The following is a 17,746-nucleotide window of genomic DNA, read 5'->3' on the forward strand; positions in this document are numbered from 1 at the left end:
TTTCCTGCTTTAATAGATTAATAAATAGGTAGGATACTTGAAAATGGCCAAATCATGCATAAACTATTATATCCACGTATGTAACGGGGCACTCTCACAAATAGGCCCCTTAATGCTGTAAGTTTACCAAACAATTGTGGTAGTCCATGTTAAAACATGGCAGGAACTAGGTCTCATGCTTTATCATTTTAAACACTGTATTGTAATTGTGAAAAGGAACCATTCATCCTTATTTCAATAGTGTGCAGGCGTAAGCAGCTGAAAAGTGCAGTAACATTACACAGGTGGGAGTGTGCTCCTAGTGTTGATTGTTCAATGAATGGGACTATATTCAATGTTAGTATAATGAACAACTTTACACTGAACTTACTATACCTGCAACATTGGTGTATTTCTAAATAAAAAGCACATTTTTAAAACGCTGTTTTTACTACAGTTATAACAGTGTGTTTCTGCCTTGGCTTTGACCCCTATGAATATGTAATGATGTCCTAATATTCTGCCTTACAGCGTCCATGAGAAAGTGAAGAAGGGTGGGCAGCTAGGCCCTTTCTCTTACAAGGTAATATTTGGTAATAGCTACATATACTTATTTACAGTGCATCCGGAAAGTATTCACAACGCTTCACTTTTTCCACATTTTGTTATGTTACAGCCTTATTCCAAAATGGAATAAATTAATTTTTGTCTTCAAAATTCTACACACAGTACCCCATAGTGACAACGTGTACAAAGTTTTTTGGAGATTTTAGCAAATTTAATAAAAAAAAAAACCCTCTAAGAAATCACATATACATAAGTATTCACAGCCTTTGCTATGAAGCTCAAAATTGAGCTCAGGTGCATCCTGTTTCCACTGATCATCCTTGAGATGTTCCTAACAGCTTAATTGGAGTCCACCTGTGGTAAATTCAGTTGATTGGACATGATTTTGAAAGGCATACACCTGTCTATATAAGGTCCCACACTTGACAGTGCATGTCAGAGCACAAACCAAGCATGAAGTCCAAGGAATTGTCTGTAGACCACCGAGACAGGATTGTCTCGAGGCACAAATCTGGGGAAGTGTACAGAAAAATATCTGCTGCTTTGAAGGTCCCAATGAGCTCAGTGGCCTCCATCATCCGTAAATGGAAGAAGTTCGGAACCACCAGGACTCTTCCTAGAGTTGGCCGACCGTCTAAATTGAGCTATTGGGGGAGAAGGGCCCTAGTCAGGGAGGTGACCAAGAACCTGATGGTCACTCTGTCAGAGCTAAAGCATTCCTCTGTGGAGAGAGGAGAATCTTCCAGAAGGACAACCATCTCTGCAGCAATCCACCAATCAGACCTGTGTATTAGATTGGCCAGACGGAAACCACTCCTTAGTAAAAGGCACATGGCAGCCCACCTGGAGTTTTGCCAAAATGCACCTGAAGGACTCTCTGGTCTGATGAGAGAAAGATTGAACTCTTTGGTGTGAATGCCAGGCGTTATGTTTGGAGCAAACCAGGCACCGCTCATCACAAGGCCAATACCATCCCTACAGTGAAGCATGGTGGTGGCAGCATCATGCTGTGGGAATGTTTTTCAGTGGTAGGAACTGGGAGACTAGTCAGGATAGAGGGAAAGATGAATGCAGCAATGTACAGAGACATCCTGGATGAAAACCTGCTCCAGAGCGCTCTTGACCTCATACTGGGGTGACTGTTCATCTTTCAGCAGGACAATGACCCTAAGCACACAGCCAAGATATCAAAGGAGTGGCTTCAGGATAACTCTGTGAAAGTCCTTGAGTGGCCCAGACTTTAATCCAATTGAACATCTCTGGAGAGATCTGAAAATGCTGTGCACCGACTCTTCCCATCCAACCTGATGGAGCTAGAGAAGTGCTGCAAAGAGGAATGGGCGAAACTGCCCAAAGATAGGTGTGCCAAGCTGTTGGCATCATATTCAAAAAGACTTGAGGCTGTAATTGCTGCGAGCAAAAGTTGTGAATACTTATGTACGTGTGATTTCTTAGTTTTTTTTTGGGGGGGGGGGTTAATTACATTTGCAAAAATCTCAAAAAAGTGTTTACACGTTGTCATTATGGGGTATTGTGTGTAGAATTTTGAGGACAAAAATGAATTTATTCCATTTTGGAATAAGGCTGTAACATAAAATGTGAAAAAAGTGAAGTGTTGTGATTACTTTCCGGATACACTGTAGGTCAACATAAGCTGGAACACTCCATGGACCACTGACTTGTATTCTGATTTGATTGTTTGATTGTCCTGCAAGAATTCACTTGTCTCCATTTGTAATAGTACCACCTTGTCTTGCGTGCTTACGTTATCAGGCCTGAGGTCCTTCCTAAAATATAAATTGCTGTATAAAGATTTTTTTTTCAATATAATTTAACCTCCCCACTGAAATCTGCAGTATTGTATAGCAAGAGAACCAAGCAACATTGTGCTATGCAAATATTAACGGTACAACCCATAATGTCCTATGTATTATTTATATAGTACCAATACTAATTTACAGGACTGTACTCAGATTATGCAATTGTTCGTAATAGTCCATGTCCCGTTGGAGCTTACTGTCAAAATTCCTTACTACACACAGGGCCTGATTCAGAGCTGGACGCTCTTTAAGAGCGCTCGCTCTGAATCAGGGCGTTTTTTTTGTTGAGGCCTCCTGGGTGACCACCCACAGCTTTTGCGGGCGGCTAGGCGATAGTCGCGACCATCGGGGCTTGCGATGAGACCCTTGTGGTAGGGTCCGTCCGTCACAAGCCCCAGAGAGCTTCCTGCTCTAACAGAGCAGGAAGCTCTCCACTGACATCACTGGTGCCTCCCACAAACGGGAACTCCCACAAATGGGAACGCCTCTGTTTGTGTAGCCACCCCCCCCCCCGCCCAGCCTACAAAACGGGGCGAGCTGTCGATCAACATCGACAGCCGCCTCTTTTGTAGTGAGAGAGCGAGAGAATTTCTCTCTTGCTATGCGCTCGCGAGCGGGGCTGAATCAGGCCCACAGATATTGTTGCCAGCCAGTCGCCTATCCGTATGCTTTTGGATTATAGAATTAAGCAATACACTGAAAATGCTACCCTAATCCTGTATTTGATATTTCTTTATTAAAGCATAATGCTAAGAAGCAGTCACATACAGTGAGTACCTTGTCATTGTACATCTGTTAACACATTTCTGAAGATAAAAACACCAGCAATCATTATATTTTAACCCTTTAGCTGGTGAGGTGTTCGCATCCCTGTGCTCAGGCAATTTCACTATGTTTGCGCTCATCACATTTCAACATAAATAAGCTTTTGTTTTATGCAGGCTATACCATGTTTTTGTAATGCATCTTCAGAAAATACCCTTATTTTTTTTTTTTTCCTTCTTCTAGCATGGCAAATAAGTTTTAAACAAATTGTTCAAAAAAATAAATTTTTTTTTGTTGTTTATTTATTGCAATTTCAAAAGAGTGAAATAAATGTTATTTAAAAAAAAAAAACACCAAAAGAAAAATAGTTTGCAGTTAGTCCTTGCTAATTTTCCCCATCACGAATTTAAACACTAATGGCGCACATCCACTTGCCGATTTCTTTGAGTGATTTAACGATATCGTTATAGTTCAATCGCTCATGAATCGGGCACATTAATGTCGGAAACGACCAGCGATGTGCGCTCCTGCTGGTCGTTTCCGACATCAGTCATCGCCCGAACATGCTGGTCAACCTGACGATAACGTCAGGTTGAGCATGTTAGGGGATGATGGATGTGCCTACACTGAATGACTGATCGTTCAGTGTAGGCACAGCACAGACTGTGAAACGACTGCATGATTACAATGTCGTAATCGTGAGTTGTTTCTACTTCAGGGTCCATAGGGGGTCCACAGGGTTGACCTTGGGGTATAGGTTGGGAACCAAATCCGGGCACCACGCAGTTAAAGCTTTTAGCTCCCAGGATGCACTTGGTCCACTCTCCCTATAACCCCACCCCCAAGCCAGAGGCACCTCAGTTTAAGTTGGTGCCCGGCCGGAGTCGGGTCACCGTTAGCGCAGGGGGAGCTGATTAGCAGCCCCTAAGCTTATTTTATTTTTTTTAGGGACAAAGTTTTTTCATGGACTTTGGACTCTTCAGAGCGGCAGCGTCGGACTGTCCATAGGACGTCTAAGCTGCCGCTCCGTCACCCCGCTGGCGCTGAGACGCCAGTACAGATCTGGGGATCTCAGCGGGACCCCAGAGTCTGTACTAGCCGGACTCTGCGGGCGCCCAGGACTGCTGCCGGATCCACGGGGAGCAGGTAAGGTCGCGGATCACCGCTTGCGGTGATCCGCGCATTTCAAATGCAGTCCTGTGCCTCCGGTCTCAGGGGACAGACCGGAGGCGCCGGCAGTGGCGGCGGGCCCCCCATACCCCGTGTGTCCACTAGACCACCAGGGACTTAACGATCGGTGCAGGGAGCCGGCGTCCCGGGGGTTAATAGCCGGCCAGGGGAGGCAGCCTTCCCTGTTACAGCGGCTCCTCCCCTCAGCTCAGCGCGCCTTTCAGAATCCATAGTCTGGCGTCGCTGAGCTGCTTCCTCCGCGGGCCACGCTTCCTCTGAGGTCTCCAGCGGCCATTTTATCTCTGTGGTGCAGCAGAAAATCTCTCAGGATGGCAGTGAGTCCAGTCCCCCTGCGTACCTCACCATCAGGTCAGTGTACACAGCGCTGTAGCCTTCCCAGACACTGAATCTGGGTAAGTTGAATGCAGTGTAATAGTGCAGTATATTATATGACATGTTTATGTATATATGTATATATCTGCATTGTATGTGACTTATGCTAGTGCTGACTGTACTTTATTCTCTCACCTGTCAGTGTATATCTATCCCTTTTCTTTATCTGCCCTAATACAGCTGTACTTAGGGTGGTTCTGAGACCTCACATTTATATACTTGTTAATATTTGTGTGGTTTGTCACATACTGTTGCGTGCTGCACGTTGCCATATTTTAGATGGAACTGTGTGTTGCATACGCTGAAAATGGGTCCCTGCAGCTAATTTTTGGCATAAGTCAGGACCAGTATAGTGCTGCTTAATATTTCCGCCAAGATTGGTCAGATATGTCTGACCAGGAGATAGAGCGTTATACTGCACCCATTTTTACTATCCTGCAAGTCATGTGCTGCAGGTGTTAGTGCGGAGGATTTGACTCATAAAGGGTTCTGTATGTGGCGTCATCTGGTGCCGGCCTCTTTCACGACCCCCTTGGGCGGTTTGTTTTCTCGGGATCCTCTCAATTGCGGATCGCCGGGCGGGCCCCATTGTTGTACCTCACTTGGGGTTACTTCACCATACTGCCCTTTTCATCTCAGGGTATCTCGCAGCTTCTTGCACTCTGCCCCTGTGACACAGACTACCGCTCCCTGCAGGGGTTTTTCGCAGTATATGAATTCCCCCTGGTGCCACAATAGTCTGTCATTCCCCTTACAGGGATTACCACAACAGCCACCCTGGGTGGATGTCGTTTTCTACGAATCGCTAATTGGCGTGGTTGACGCCCTGTGGTTACTTCCCAGTTGGCTCTGCCGTGAACTGGGTACTGTTCGGGGCTCTTTCCCTCTTACACGGGGGGAAGCCTATTTCAGGTATTATTATCCCTGCTTTAGGGCTGGTAGCAGGTCCATTCTGGTTAGAGTGAATGTTGACCTGCACCTGTATCATACACCCTCAGTATTGCGTGCCTTCGGGTTACCTGTTGCTGACTAGCGGGTGGATCGCATAGCGGGACTCTGGCTGTTGCCAGATAGGAGGTGTTACAACAGTGTTTGGCCTCCTGTCCCAAATTCCCTGAGGGTCATCACGAGCCCCTCCTGGGGGGGATGGGCGTGTTACTCGTCTGATTACAGAAGTTACTACGCCTCCCATTCCTGCGTGGTCGGATTCTTCGGATCCGTAGGTGGTAACTCTGCCTGAAATCAGTATACTTGTTTTCAGGAGTTGTTACCCATCCTACCATGGCTATAGCATGGTTGGTTAATACTATTGCATATTGGGTTGATGCATTTGTAACGTTTTTTCCCCTCCAACACGTCGGGGGTTCAAATGTATTTGGTCGCTCACGTAATATATGCTGTTGTCATAGGTGGAAATGCCTATATTGGATACCAGTCTCCTAACTTTCAGAGTTCCGGCTGCGACTGTATCCTCCGTAATACCCTATGGCTGCGCTCTGGGAATGCAGAGGTGCAGATACCATCTTTAGGGTTGATATTGTTTGGTCCTGACCTTGACAAGATTGTAGTAACATTGGCAGTATTACTAACGACAAGTTTACCGCTTTCAGCTATGCCCACTACAAGGCCTCAGACTAAGTCTGTTAAGTCTTTTTTGTCCTCTGGGTCAGCCTAAAGGTCTGTTTCTTCGTAGACTGTCGGCATCTACAAGGGCCGACATATCCAGTACCGAGCAGGCCTGGACTGCCAGCCGATCCTGCTTCTGAACCTACGGATATCTCTTCAGTCTGACGGGACAGGCCTACAACTGGGAGATACCGATTTTCTCAGTTCGCCCGGTATTAGTGTCAAGTTGCCGCGGCTACGTGGGTAGGAGGGTACGCCCTCTTTACAAGGGCCTTACAGATCCAGAAAGCTATGCAGTTGTTGCGGTAAGCGGAGCTAATTAGGCCATCCCCACTATCTCAGTGAGGGACTGGTTGTTCTGTTTTCTTTCTGGTGCGGTGGCTGAATGGTCCTCTTTGGCCTATTCTCTGTCTCAATTCCCTGAACCAGTTCCTAAAGCTACCTGGGCTCAGGAGGAAATCCCTATGCTCCATCATACGATGTTTGGAACCTGGGGACTTTAGGGTATCACTGGATATACAGGACGCGTGCCTACGGGTACTTACAGAGACCTTTCCTCAGCATGGGCTGAGGTTTGCTGTATCACAGCAACACTTACAATTTTTCGGGCTCTGCCTGTTGGGACTGTCCTCAGCCCCACAGGGGTTTACCAGCGTTTTGGATTTTCTGACAGTTCTTCTGTTCAGTATATCCCAATGCTCCTGTACCTGGACGGCCTCCTGCTCTTAGCGGGATCACCGGGGTACTTTACGGCCAGGTCAGGATGACTGTGGCTTCTTCGGGGTGCAGACGTTTAATCAACGGGGAAAAAGTCCTCCCTGCATCCCTCTCTGGGTATTCTTCATCTAGGATCCCTGCTGGATTCTCAGAATCTGAGAATTCTTCTGGCGTAAGACGGAATCTCCTCTCTTCCATTAGGAGTACATGGTTATCTGCGCAGTCGACAGATGTCTTTACACTCTGGGATGCATGGTGGAATGGGCTCAGTTCCATTCCAGGCCTTTCCATAATTGGCTCATCTCCAGATGGAATGAGTTTTTTCTGTCGGATAACTGTTCAAACGATGATGCTCTCTCCGGAGGCAAGTCGGTCCCTGTCCGGGTGGCTATGGCCATCTCGTCCAGGGTTTTCTTTGCTAGGGACAGTGTCTGGATCGAATCCTTTTCAGTGCAGTTGGACGTCTGTCGATTCCACCCTGTCAATTAACTTACTCTGGCATAACTCTTGTTTCCCGGTGAACCTGAAAAGGTTCAGTCCGACAGGGTCAGGACAGTGGCTTCCTTTTTAGCAACACTGTTCGTTGGGTGGCAATGACAGGTATGTCACATATTCGGACATAGTCCGAGGGTCTCCTCCCGACCATCTCGGCAGCGTTCATTTCAGGAGCTCTCCATTGGGAAGCGGGAGTCCTCAGCCGTCACGACGTGCATCCCGGGGACTAGTCTCTTCCCCAAGAGAGGTTTCATCTCCTGGTGAGCAGGGGGGGCCCCCCTGAGGTGACCCTCTTGGCCTTCTGACTTTATCACACTATGGTGTTACAGTTCAGCTCTGGGGATTCTGAAGCAAACTTCAGCGACTCTTTGTCGGTGAAGTGGTCCTTCCACTTTGTGTACCTGTGTTCTCTGGTCTCCCTTCTTCCTCGAGGTCTTTGGAAGTGTTTTCAATCGAGACGGAGATGCTTTCCTGCTGGTGGCTCCTGATTGCCCCAGATGTCAGGGGTACTTGGATCTTCGGAGTCTCTACATCGATACTCCATCCCTGATGCTTCACTGCCCAGACCTGTTGTCTCAGGGTCCTTGGTTTTGCCTTGGACCTGGGTCGTTTGTCTTTGACTGTGTCCTTACAGTGGTCTTACGGCTTCCCTGGCTTTGTCATCGTTGGAATGATTAGAGCACATGGATCAGCTTTTGCTGGGACCTACCACAAACTGTGGCAGCCATAAATCTTATGGTATTGTACCTGTCGATACAATCCTCCGGTGTCCAGGATTTCCAGATATTCTGGCATTCCTTCCGGCTGGCTTGGGTTTCACACTTGGCCTGGTCTTCCTGACAGTGCGGATCTCTACACTGTCAGTATGGTTAAGATATGGAATTGCTTCACTCTGGTATCCAGTTCATCCTTTGGAGTGTTTTCTTGATTATGCCTCCATTTGTCCTCCCTAGGGACTCCTTGGGAGTAAGTAGTGGTTCTTCGTTACCTCCGGGGACAGTCAATGGAACCGCTGGTTGTGATAGCCATTACATGGTCTATTGCTTAGGCTCTCTCTTTCTCTCAGGGTGTTTATATCAACCAGGAGAGTGTCTGAATTGGGAGCGTTCTCATGTGGCTCCCTCTTCTGGAGGGCATCATGTCAGGGTGGGAGTTGCTCTCGCCCTGTGTTTCTTCTTAGTGGTTTTCAGGTTCCATATTCTGGAACTTATGGTACGGCCATTCTGTCCCCAGTCCTCTCGGCTGGTGTGGCCTCATTGACTGTGGTCTGGCCTCTTTGGATTTATGTGATCCATTCAGGTTCCTTACGGAAATCGGACTCCTTATTGGTGGTCTGAGATTTCTGGTTTTCACAGGAAAGGATGGCCGGCCTATAACCAAATGTTGGCTTGGATGGCCTCGTAGGTCTTCCTCAGGGGCCTACCCATGGGTAGGCCTTCCTGTTGTTGATGCTTGTTTTTTCTCGGGCCATGTGACCCTCGTGTGCGGCTCGCTGTGGCGCCTCGGCTGTTTTGCCTTACTAGGTGGCCACGTGGTCTTCTGTCCACACCTTTTTAAGGTTCTAGGCATTGGTTTCCTTTGCCTCTCAGGATGCTTCCTTTTTGGCGACGGATTCTCCTCTCAGCACAGGAGCGTCCCCACCCTTGGTTGAACTGCTTTGGGACATCCCCAAGGTCAACCCTGTGGACCCCCTATGGACCCTGAAGTAGAAAACAAGAGATATGGTAAGAACTTACCTTTGTTATCTCTGTTTCTACGAAGTCCATAGGGTCCACAGGGCCCCCGCCCTGACGCACCTGGCTTCATATGGGCTGTGTGGCTGGTCACCGGTTTTCCGTCTCCCATTTCGGTGAGTATGGTTATTGAGTGTTCCAGTTTTCTCTCTCTTTTTCTCTCCTCCTCCGGCCTTTGGCTACTTACAAACTGAGGTGCCTCTGGCTTGGGGGTGGGGTTATAGGGAGAGTGGACCCAGTGCATCCTGGGAGCTAAAAGCTTTAACTGCGTGGTGCCCGGATTTGGTTCCCAACCTATACCCCAAGGTCAACCCTGTGGACCCTATGGACTTCGTAGAAACAGAGATAACAAAGGTAAGTTCTTACCATATCTCTTGTTTTTTTGGTCTGCTAGTGGATGTGCGGCATTACATTTATTGGAATCATATGATAGCCAAACAAGTCCTACCATTTTCTTTAAGCTTGAAAACCTGCTGCATTAAATGAGGGAATTTCCCTTTTTTATTTGACACAAGACCTGGGCTTTAGATTACCCTCCCCCCTACATTTGTGTGAAAACAATTTTATTTTTGTTGTTTTGGTCCCTGCCTGGTGAGCAAACACCAGCTACTGTCCTCTTTCAAACAATAGTTCTCCCGGGTGTTTTGGGCCAATGATCACAGACAGTAGCTGCTAATAGACTGCATCATTTGAAAAAAGGGGATTTCACTCTATCAAATGTGGTTGCCCTTAATTTATGGAAGCCAGGTTTTGAAGGATCTTCCCCCATGTCTGAACTCCATTATTATTCTGTAGTGCAGAGTATTAATGTCTGGTGAACATGCTGACATTAGCTTGCAGGGTCACTTAGCTTGATGGAGGAGACTCAAATGAGGGGTAACTCAACTCTGCAGGTGATATGATAGGGGAGATTGGAGACGTAGAGGTTCCCCCTAATCCTCTGTAATACTTCAGCCCTCGTCCACAACAAATGGCTTAAACAAGATGTAACCAATTTCCTTAGTGTATATACACATATTGTGGTAATAATAAAAACTAACAATTTTAAATTATTTTTATTTTTTTCCTTCACCCAAGGATGACCTGCAGGTTCATATGGTCAGCTCTGGCCAGATCAAGTCATTGGAACCTTTCTGGAGTGGAAGTGAAATGGTTTTTGTAATGGAGAAAAAGGTATATTTGCTAGTTGCTAAATAATGTGTGTTTTAATTTAATTAACAATAAATGCAGATACATGTTCTAAATCATATTCTACAGCCATTCAAACTGGAGGAAGATGCACAGGAAGAATATCCCAATGGTGACAGCCATTCATTCAGTCTTTCTCTGGAGAAACCCTGCTTACCATTGCCTGTTTCTACCATGCATGCCAGGTATGTGTTCTAAGCCCACATTGGTGAATAAAACCATACAGTCACATCAAAGCATTTGTACTTTGTCATCTGGATCCCTGTAGTAATTATTTACAGTTATTTATATAGTGCACACGTATCCCACAGCGCTTTACAGGGAATATTTGGCTATTCACATAGGTCTCTGCCCCAGTGGAGCTTACAATCTATTAGGGATGTGCAGGCTCGGATAGGTTCGAGTTTGCACGTGGAGTTCGGATTTTTCCCTCCAAAAAAACGGAACTCAGAACGAGGCAAAACGTCATCTTACATGGACGAACATCATCATTCCTGGTCTTTTGTCCAGGAATGATGATGTTCGTCCATGTAAGATGACGTTTTGCCTCGTTCTGAGTTCCGTTTTTTTGGAGGGAAAAATCCGAACTCCACGTGCAAACTCGAACCTATCCGAGCCTGCACATCCCTACAATCTATATTCCCTGCCACATGTGTACACACACACACACACACACTTGAGTTAATTTTTGATGGGAGCCAATTAACCTACCAATACATTTTTAGATTGTGGGAGGAAACCTGAGTACCCTGAGGAAACCCACAGAAGCCCTGGGAGAACATACATATACAGCAAATGAATGCACCGTCACTTGATTATCTTTCCAATGAATGGACTGAGTAGTTTTCTGAGAAGTCTAATCCGATAACTGCCTCATTCTATATTAAAAAAATAAAAGTAAGGTTGTTGTATGCAGATTGCTGTTGACCTATAAAAGTGTGTGTTTTCAATGTTGGGAGATCACAAAGTGTTGACAAAATTGTCAGCACTTTTTCTAAATGTTTCAAAACATCAGCTCATCTCACACTCACTGTTTGTACGTAACACTTTCTATCATCTCTTTCAATTTGTTCATCAGCTGTTCCATTCACTGCTCAGTACCTGGACAGTACTTGGAATTGCCATAACCAAGCCCCACAGCGCTGCAAAAAAGAAAAACTAAACTGACAGAGAGAAACTTCATTCCCCCAAATTTTCATGATTACATTTTGTTAATTTTTTAATAGGACAACTGTCCCCCTATGAATTCAGAGAGAAGAATTTAACGTAATGTTTTGCAAAGCTCCCACAGGTGCGTACGCTTTAGTAAGCCGTATTTTCTGTCCATAACTGGCACCCACCGACTCAGTGTAAACCTTCCATAAAATGTATTAATGTAATTGAGGGCCATGTGGCTGCCCGACGCAGCTTCTAAATCCCACATCGCCCATGAAGAATGCACTGATTTGGTATAATGCACCTTAAGATTGTACGGGATGCATTTCCCTGCCCCAATCCAGAAGTGCCAATTCACAAAAGTGATCCTTCTAGCTCTTTTGTGTTTGGCTGCAGGTCAATCCCTTTTTATGGGCATAATGGAGGACCATAAAATCATCCATCTTATTAGTCTTGTGTTTTCTTGACATAGATCTTCAATGCTGTAACAGCATCCAGAAAGTGAATAGATCCGCGTTTCTCCGAAGACGGATTCTGACAAAAGCCAGAATCATAATGTTTTGTTTAAAATTTAATTTAGAAACCACATTATTACACCCTCCTTTTTTTTTTTTTTTGTAAAGTTCATGGCTTCAGCTGCCACATCATTAAAGGCAGTTTGCTAACCTCTAATGGTGAAACAGTCCCACTGACTTCTTGAGAATCACTTATGTACCACAATCATACTTTGCCAAGTCTTTACTTGCAAACTCACCCAGATCCCTTCTATTTTTACTTTTTTTGAGAATTCTCGGAAACCTTGACACCAGAGGAAAGTGATAAGGAGAGGATGTCCCTCAGAGCCGATGATAAAGTCCTTTTGGATCCTGGTTCTTAAGCAGAATCACAACACCTTGTAGTTTAACTGGTACGCCATCATGTCGATATCCAGATGTAACCACCTCTCCTGAGTTTGCTGGAAGATGCACGGATTATGGGACTACTCTTTAGGATGTAGATTTTTACTTTTTGAATGAATGTGGCCAAAATCACTGGAACATTCATTACCATGGCATTGTCTGACTGAACCCGTATGGGCTTCCTCTTCAACAGAAGGTGTCCCTGAACTAGATTGTTTAGAACTGCCCTTAACTATAGAACCTTGGGCCTAATTCAGAGACGGACGCTGATTGCGAGCGGCCAGGATGATGGTCGCGATGTCAAGACCATTACGACCATCGGGCTTGCAAACGAGACCCTTGTGGTAGAGTCTCGTGTCCGCAAGCCCTAGAGAGCTTCTGGCTCTAATAGAGCCGGAAGCTCTCCCACTGACCTCACTGGTGATGTCAGTGGGGCCACCCACAAACGGCAGGCGTTCGCATGGGAACACCTCCGTTTGTGAAGCCCCCCCCCTGCCACGCCTACGAAGTGGGCCGAGCTGTCGATCAACATCGACAGCCGCCCCTTTTGTGGTGAGCCATGGAGCGAGTGCTTTTTGCGCTTGCTCCGGGGCTCGCGCACGCACAGTGCGCACTGTGCCACCAACAACCCGCTTGCGAGCGGGTCTGAATCAGGCCCCTTGTCCTCAAGAGGATCAATTGACCCCTTTTTGGAGACTAGAATATGTGTTCAGATGAATAGTTGATTTGTCCAGTTTTATTTAGCACCATCCTTAACTCTAGGACATTAATCCGAAGCTTGGCTTTCACTGAGCAACACAGATTATGAAACCGGCAAAGTAGAGCGAGAGCCACCTAGTCTCAAAGGCTGGCTTCCGTCGTCCCAATCGCCCATTTGTCATATAGCGTACTCCTTTTGAGGTTCTCTTCTCAGAACCACCAGAGGAGAGACTAACACGTTCTTGGAGATGGAGAAATTACTTTTTTGGATGATGAGCGGTTAACTTGTCCCATTTTGAAAGGAGTTTTGTTTGGGAGACCTTTGATTGAAGCTGTGCAAACTGCATGGCTTTAAATGTCAAGATAATCTCCCACCTAACATTACTCAGATATTAAACTAAACCATCCCTCCTCTGAGATAATGTCCTGTAGTTATAATAACCAGTAGCAAAATGAGGAAATGAGTCATGCATGCATGTATTTATTACACAAAGCCTTCTTGTTGGTTATTTTTATGAACTATTGTTCACCTAGTCTAGCCATTTAGCTAAATAATTTTGTCTATTATAATTAGCATAATTTTATTTATTTACAGGCAGCTACTTTCCAGCTACAGTTTGACACACAATCCCAACATGACCCAGATTAGGAATGGAAAATCAGTGGAGGTTCTCCCTCATTTGTGGGTGCGATGTGACGGCTCTGATGCAGAAGGCACCTGTTGGCTTGCAGCGGAGCCTATTAAAATGAGCAGAAATGAAATAATGGGAATGACCTTCCGTATGGTGACTTGTGCAGGTAATTGAAAATATTTTACTACTGATGCTGAAAAGTGTAGCATGTTATTTGAAGTCTATATGGCTTATTTCTCTTACATCCAATCTGGGGGACACTGCTCACCATTCGGTGTAGAGTGGGCTGTGAGGTGCCTGCAAATCAAACTACACTTGTTTGTAAACTAACCCCTCCCTTCTACATCCCATAATCGCAACCACAGCTAACAGGAACCAGTTTACTTTATGTGCCTGTGGAGTAGGCACCAACTTCTGTTGCTGAAGAAGCACCTTCATGATTTTTATTTTTATGTTTAAGTCCTGCCGTGATTTTGTTTTTGTATTGGGAGTTCTTTATAAGAACTTGGGTGGAGGGGAGGCGGGTATGAGCGCTATCTGCTTCAATCCAGTCGCGCCTGCACCTGTTTTCTTCAGGTCCCAGTTGTCCTGGTCTTATTTGCTTTTTAAGGATCATGCAACTCTGGTAGGTGCAGCAGGTCCCATACATGCAGCGGAGCCCGAAACAGTGTGCTGAGACTCGCGACTGGCCTCCACAGTGCATCCTGTCTCTCGCAGTGACCTAACCTGGACATGCAGCGGCCTTCCCCTCTGGTGCCTGCCCGCAGTTTAAATAATAGGACAGTGGGGGATCTTACACTGTGTCTGACTCCCACTGTACATATCAGTCCCCGCAGCATGCTAGCAGGGTGAGGAGCCTAGGCGGATATTAATTGCTGAGTACAAGTGTAACATTGCTGCTGCTGTAGGTGGTACTGCTAATGATTTTGCTGCTGATGCTGTGGTGGCTGCATATATCAGCAGGTTTAGTGTTTCTTTATTTCATACTGAACACTTTATATTCTCTATCTGAATAGGGCACATAGGCCAATAAGAGTTCACATTTACGTGCTATAGAGCATATTTTTCCAAAACTTAGGTCATGGACATCACTAGAGGCGGCCGACACGAATTGCATAGTGGGCAGAGAGACTATAACTGGAGGCTGATGGGTAGCCGTATATATAGATACCATGCAAGATTGGGAGAGTTGAATGTCTGTTGAAGTGCGTGAGATTTATCAATGTGAAGGAAGAGATTTGTGTGTGTGTGTGTGAGTAGTCTGTGTTGAGGGGGGTGAGAGAATTATCAGTGGCGGGATATGTTTGTGTGTGTTAGTATGAGGATAAAGTGTGGTTGAGCATTTTCAGTTGGGGGGGCTACGTTCATACTTAAGTGGTTTGACATGGAGAACTACATTTCCCCGCATATACAGTGTGCTTTGGATGCTAACCAGCTTTATTTAAAAGATTAAAATATAAATAAAAATGAAGATTGGAATGGTTAATAAGGGAGATCTATGAATCATTTTCCGAGTGAATGGTATGTTCACAGTTCAAGCTGCTGCCTTTCACTGAACCACCCCAAATGTAATTGCACACCCCCGGGGGGAATGACACCACAAAGCCAGCACTAGTTTCCCAACAAAATTTTTTATGCTACTTGAAACCTTTTAACTGTACAGGCATTATAAATGTACACACGCCGCTTTACCAGCATGTTCATTGTGATTCTCAGAATTTTGGTGTTTCTGTTTTTCTTTCAATATGTCTGAAAAGTGTTTAAGGCCAAATTTGCTGACACTGGGCCTGATTCAGACCCGCTCGCAAGCGCTGAGCACTCGCAAGCCGGTCGATGTTGGCCCAGTGCGCATGCGCACGACGGAGGCGGCTCTGTCATGTGCATGCGCGAGACCCGGATAGCGACGGGCAAGCCGTCGCTCCGGGTCTCGCTACAAAGGGGGCGTGTTGTTGATGATGAGTGACAGCACGCCCCCTTTGGTGGGCGGGCCTGGGGCATGGCTGCCCAGACGGAGGCGTTCCCGTGGGAACGCCTACCGTCTGGGGCCGGCCCCACTGACATCACAAGTGATGTCAGTGGGAGTGCCTTCCGCTCTGATAGAGCCGAAAGCACTCCAGGGCTTGCGGAAACGAGACCCTACCACAAGGGTCTCGTCGCAAGCCCGATGGTCTTGACCATCGCGACCGTCTTCCTGCCCGCTTGCTATAGCTCTGGGTGGTCACCCACAGCTATGCCAGCGGGCAGGAGGCCGTTAAAAAAAAAATAGCACGGCCCTGATTCAGAGCTAGCGCTCTGTCAGAGCATCCGGCTCTGAATCAGGGGCACTGTTCCAAATGCTGTGCTAAATTACCTCAACCCTGCCAGGATTGGGGTGGCTGTTGCTCAAGTTGCTTTTTTCGGGAAACGAGATCCCTGTGCCTCCTGAAGGGGAGGTGGCTGAGATGGTGGAACCTGCCTGGCTGGGCATGCTGGCAAAGTCCATTCCGGACCTAGCTCAGAGCATCAAAAGGCAGTGAGTTAACCTGCTCCTTTTTCGTCATTTGGATTTGTATCTACTTCTGTGCTACTTCCTTCCCCGACCCCTGCGTCCCATGGAGTCCAAGAACCTCCTTGGGTCCAGGCCCTGCAAAACACTTTGAAGTTACATTAGCTAGCAGGCCCTGCAAATGTCAGGTTGCTCCACGGAGTATCTAGTGTTCACTCTAGGTCCGGCATGTGTATCTAGTGTTCTAGGAGCTAGAAAAGGGCACATCTGCGTGCACGCCCGATAAGGGGGTGTGGCCACAAGAAAAGGGGGTGTATCTTTAAGATGCTCCCCCCTTTTCACCGCTCTTGGGGTGTGCCTAGCACTTACGGATATGCGGAGCTGCCCCCAAGTTCTCCCAGTTTCTGTGAATAAATGATTTATACTTAAAAAGCCAAAGAAGCAGACTTCTTGCCTTCCTTTTTCCAATTAAAGGATTTCCTAGGGAAGACATGGCAGAAACCTGATGAGGTATCAGATGTCATGGAGATTTCTTTCCACATATCCATTTGCACAGGAGAACTTGGATTTATGGTAAACTATGCTTCAATTGCTAGCCTTGCTTACACTATACAACTTTCTACTTCAGGGTCCATAGGGTATCCACAGGATACCTTGGGTATAGGTGTGACGTCAGTCACAGGGCACCAAAGAGTTAAGCTTTCAGCCTCCCAGGATGCACTGGGTCCCCCTCCTATACCCCGCCCCCGAGCCAAGGCACCTCAGTTTAGTTTGGTGCCCGGCCGGAGTCGGGTGCACCTGTTGGAGTGGGGGCTAGAAGAGCCCCTGAAGCTTTTTCTTCATGCAGCTGTGGCTGCACATCTGGATGAACAGCATGGACAGTCAGTCCTGACGTCCATGCTGTCTTCCCTACACCCCGCCGGTACCAGAACGCCGGTACTGATCCGGGGATGCTGGTGGGCATCTGGGGTCACAGCTAGCGGTGACCCCAGATGTTCCGGACCATGGCCGGATTCAAGGGGGACAGAGGTAAGCAGCGGGGTCCCGCGGTGGGTCCCCGCTGATCACATGGTCCTAAGTCCCCAGGCAGGGGGCTCCCTGGGGACTGGCTGCAGCGTGGAGCTAGGCGTCCAACCTGCGCTTCCACTACCCCCTGGGACAGCGGACCGCAGCAGAGCGGTAGCGCTGCGGCGTCCCAGGGGTTAAATGCATGCCAGGGGAGCGCGCCTTCCCTGTCTCACAGCCGGCGCCTCCCTCGCTGCACACAGCCCTCTCTGCACTGTGCTGACTGGCCCTGTGTCAGCGCTCCTCCCCCAGGCCAGCCTCCTCTCTGCTCCTCGGCGGCCATCTTCTCCAACGCATGGTGAACGCTGCTGGAAGCACTGGACGGAAGCATCGTGGTCTGGGTCCCCCCGCATACCTC

At 47.1% G+C, this 17,746-nt stretch overlaps 1 protein-coding gene across 2 annotated transcripts in view; it reads left to right on the forward strand.

Annotated features, from left to right (window-relative positions):
• The window catches only part of ZWILCH (zwilch kinetochore protein), a 74,489-nt gene that overhangs the window by 6,351 nt on the left and 50,392 nt on the right, over window positions 1–17,746 (forward strand). For both annotated transcript variants that reach the window (XM_088452762.1, XM_088452763.1), the window contains exons 2-5: window positions 511–562; window positions 10,343–10,438; window positions 10,523–10,638; window positions 13,802–14,004. In XM_088452762.1, the coding sequence (XP_088308888.1) occupies window positions 511–562; window positions 10,343–10,438; window positions 10,523–10,638; window positions 13,802–14,004 (467 nt within the window). The remainder of the gene's footprint in view (window positions 1–510; window positions 563–10,342; window positions 10,439–10,522; window positions 10,639–13,801; window positions 14,005–17,746) is intronic.

The sequence above is a fragment of the Taudactylus pleione genome, unplaced genomic scaffold (assembly GCF_031769625.1).
Source record: "Taudactylus pleione unplaced genomic scaffold, aTauple2 ptg000556l, whole genome shotgun sequence".
Taxonomy (NCBI): Eukaryota; Metazoa; Chordata; class Amphibia; order Anura; family Myobatrachidae; genus Taudactylus; species Taudactylus pleione.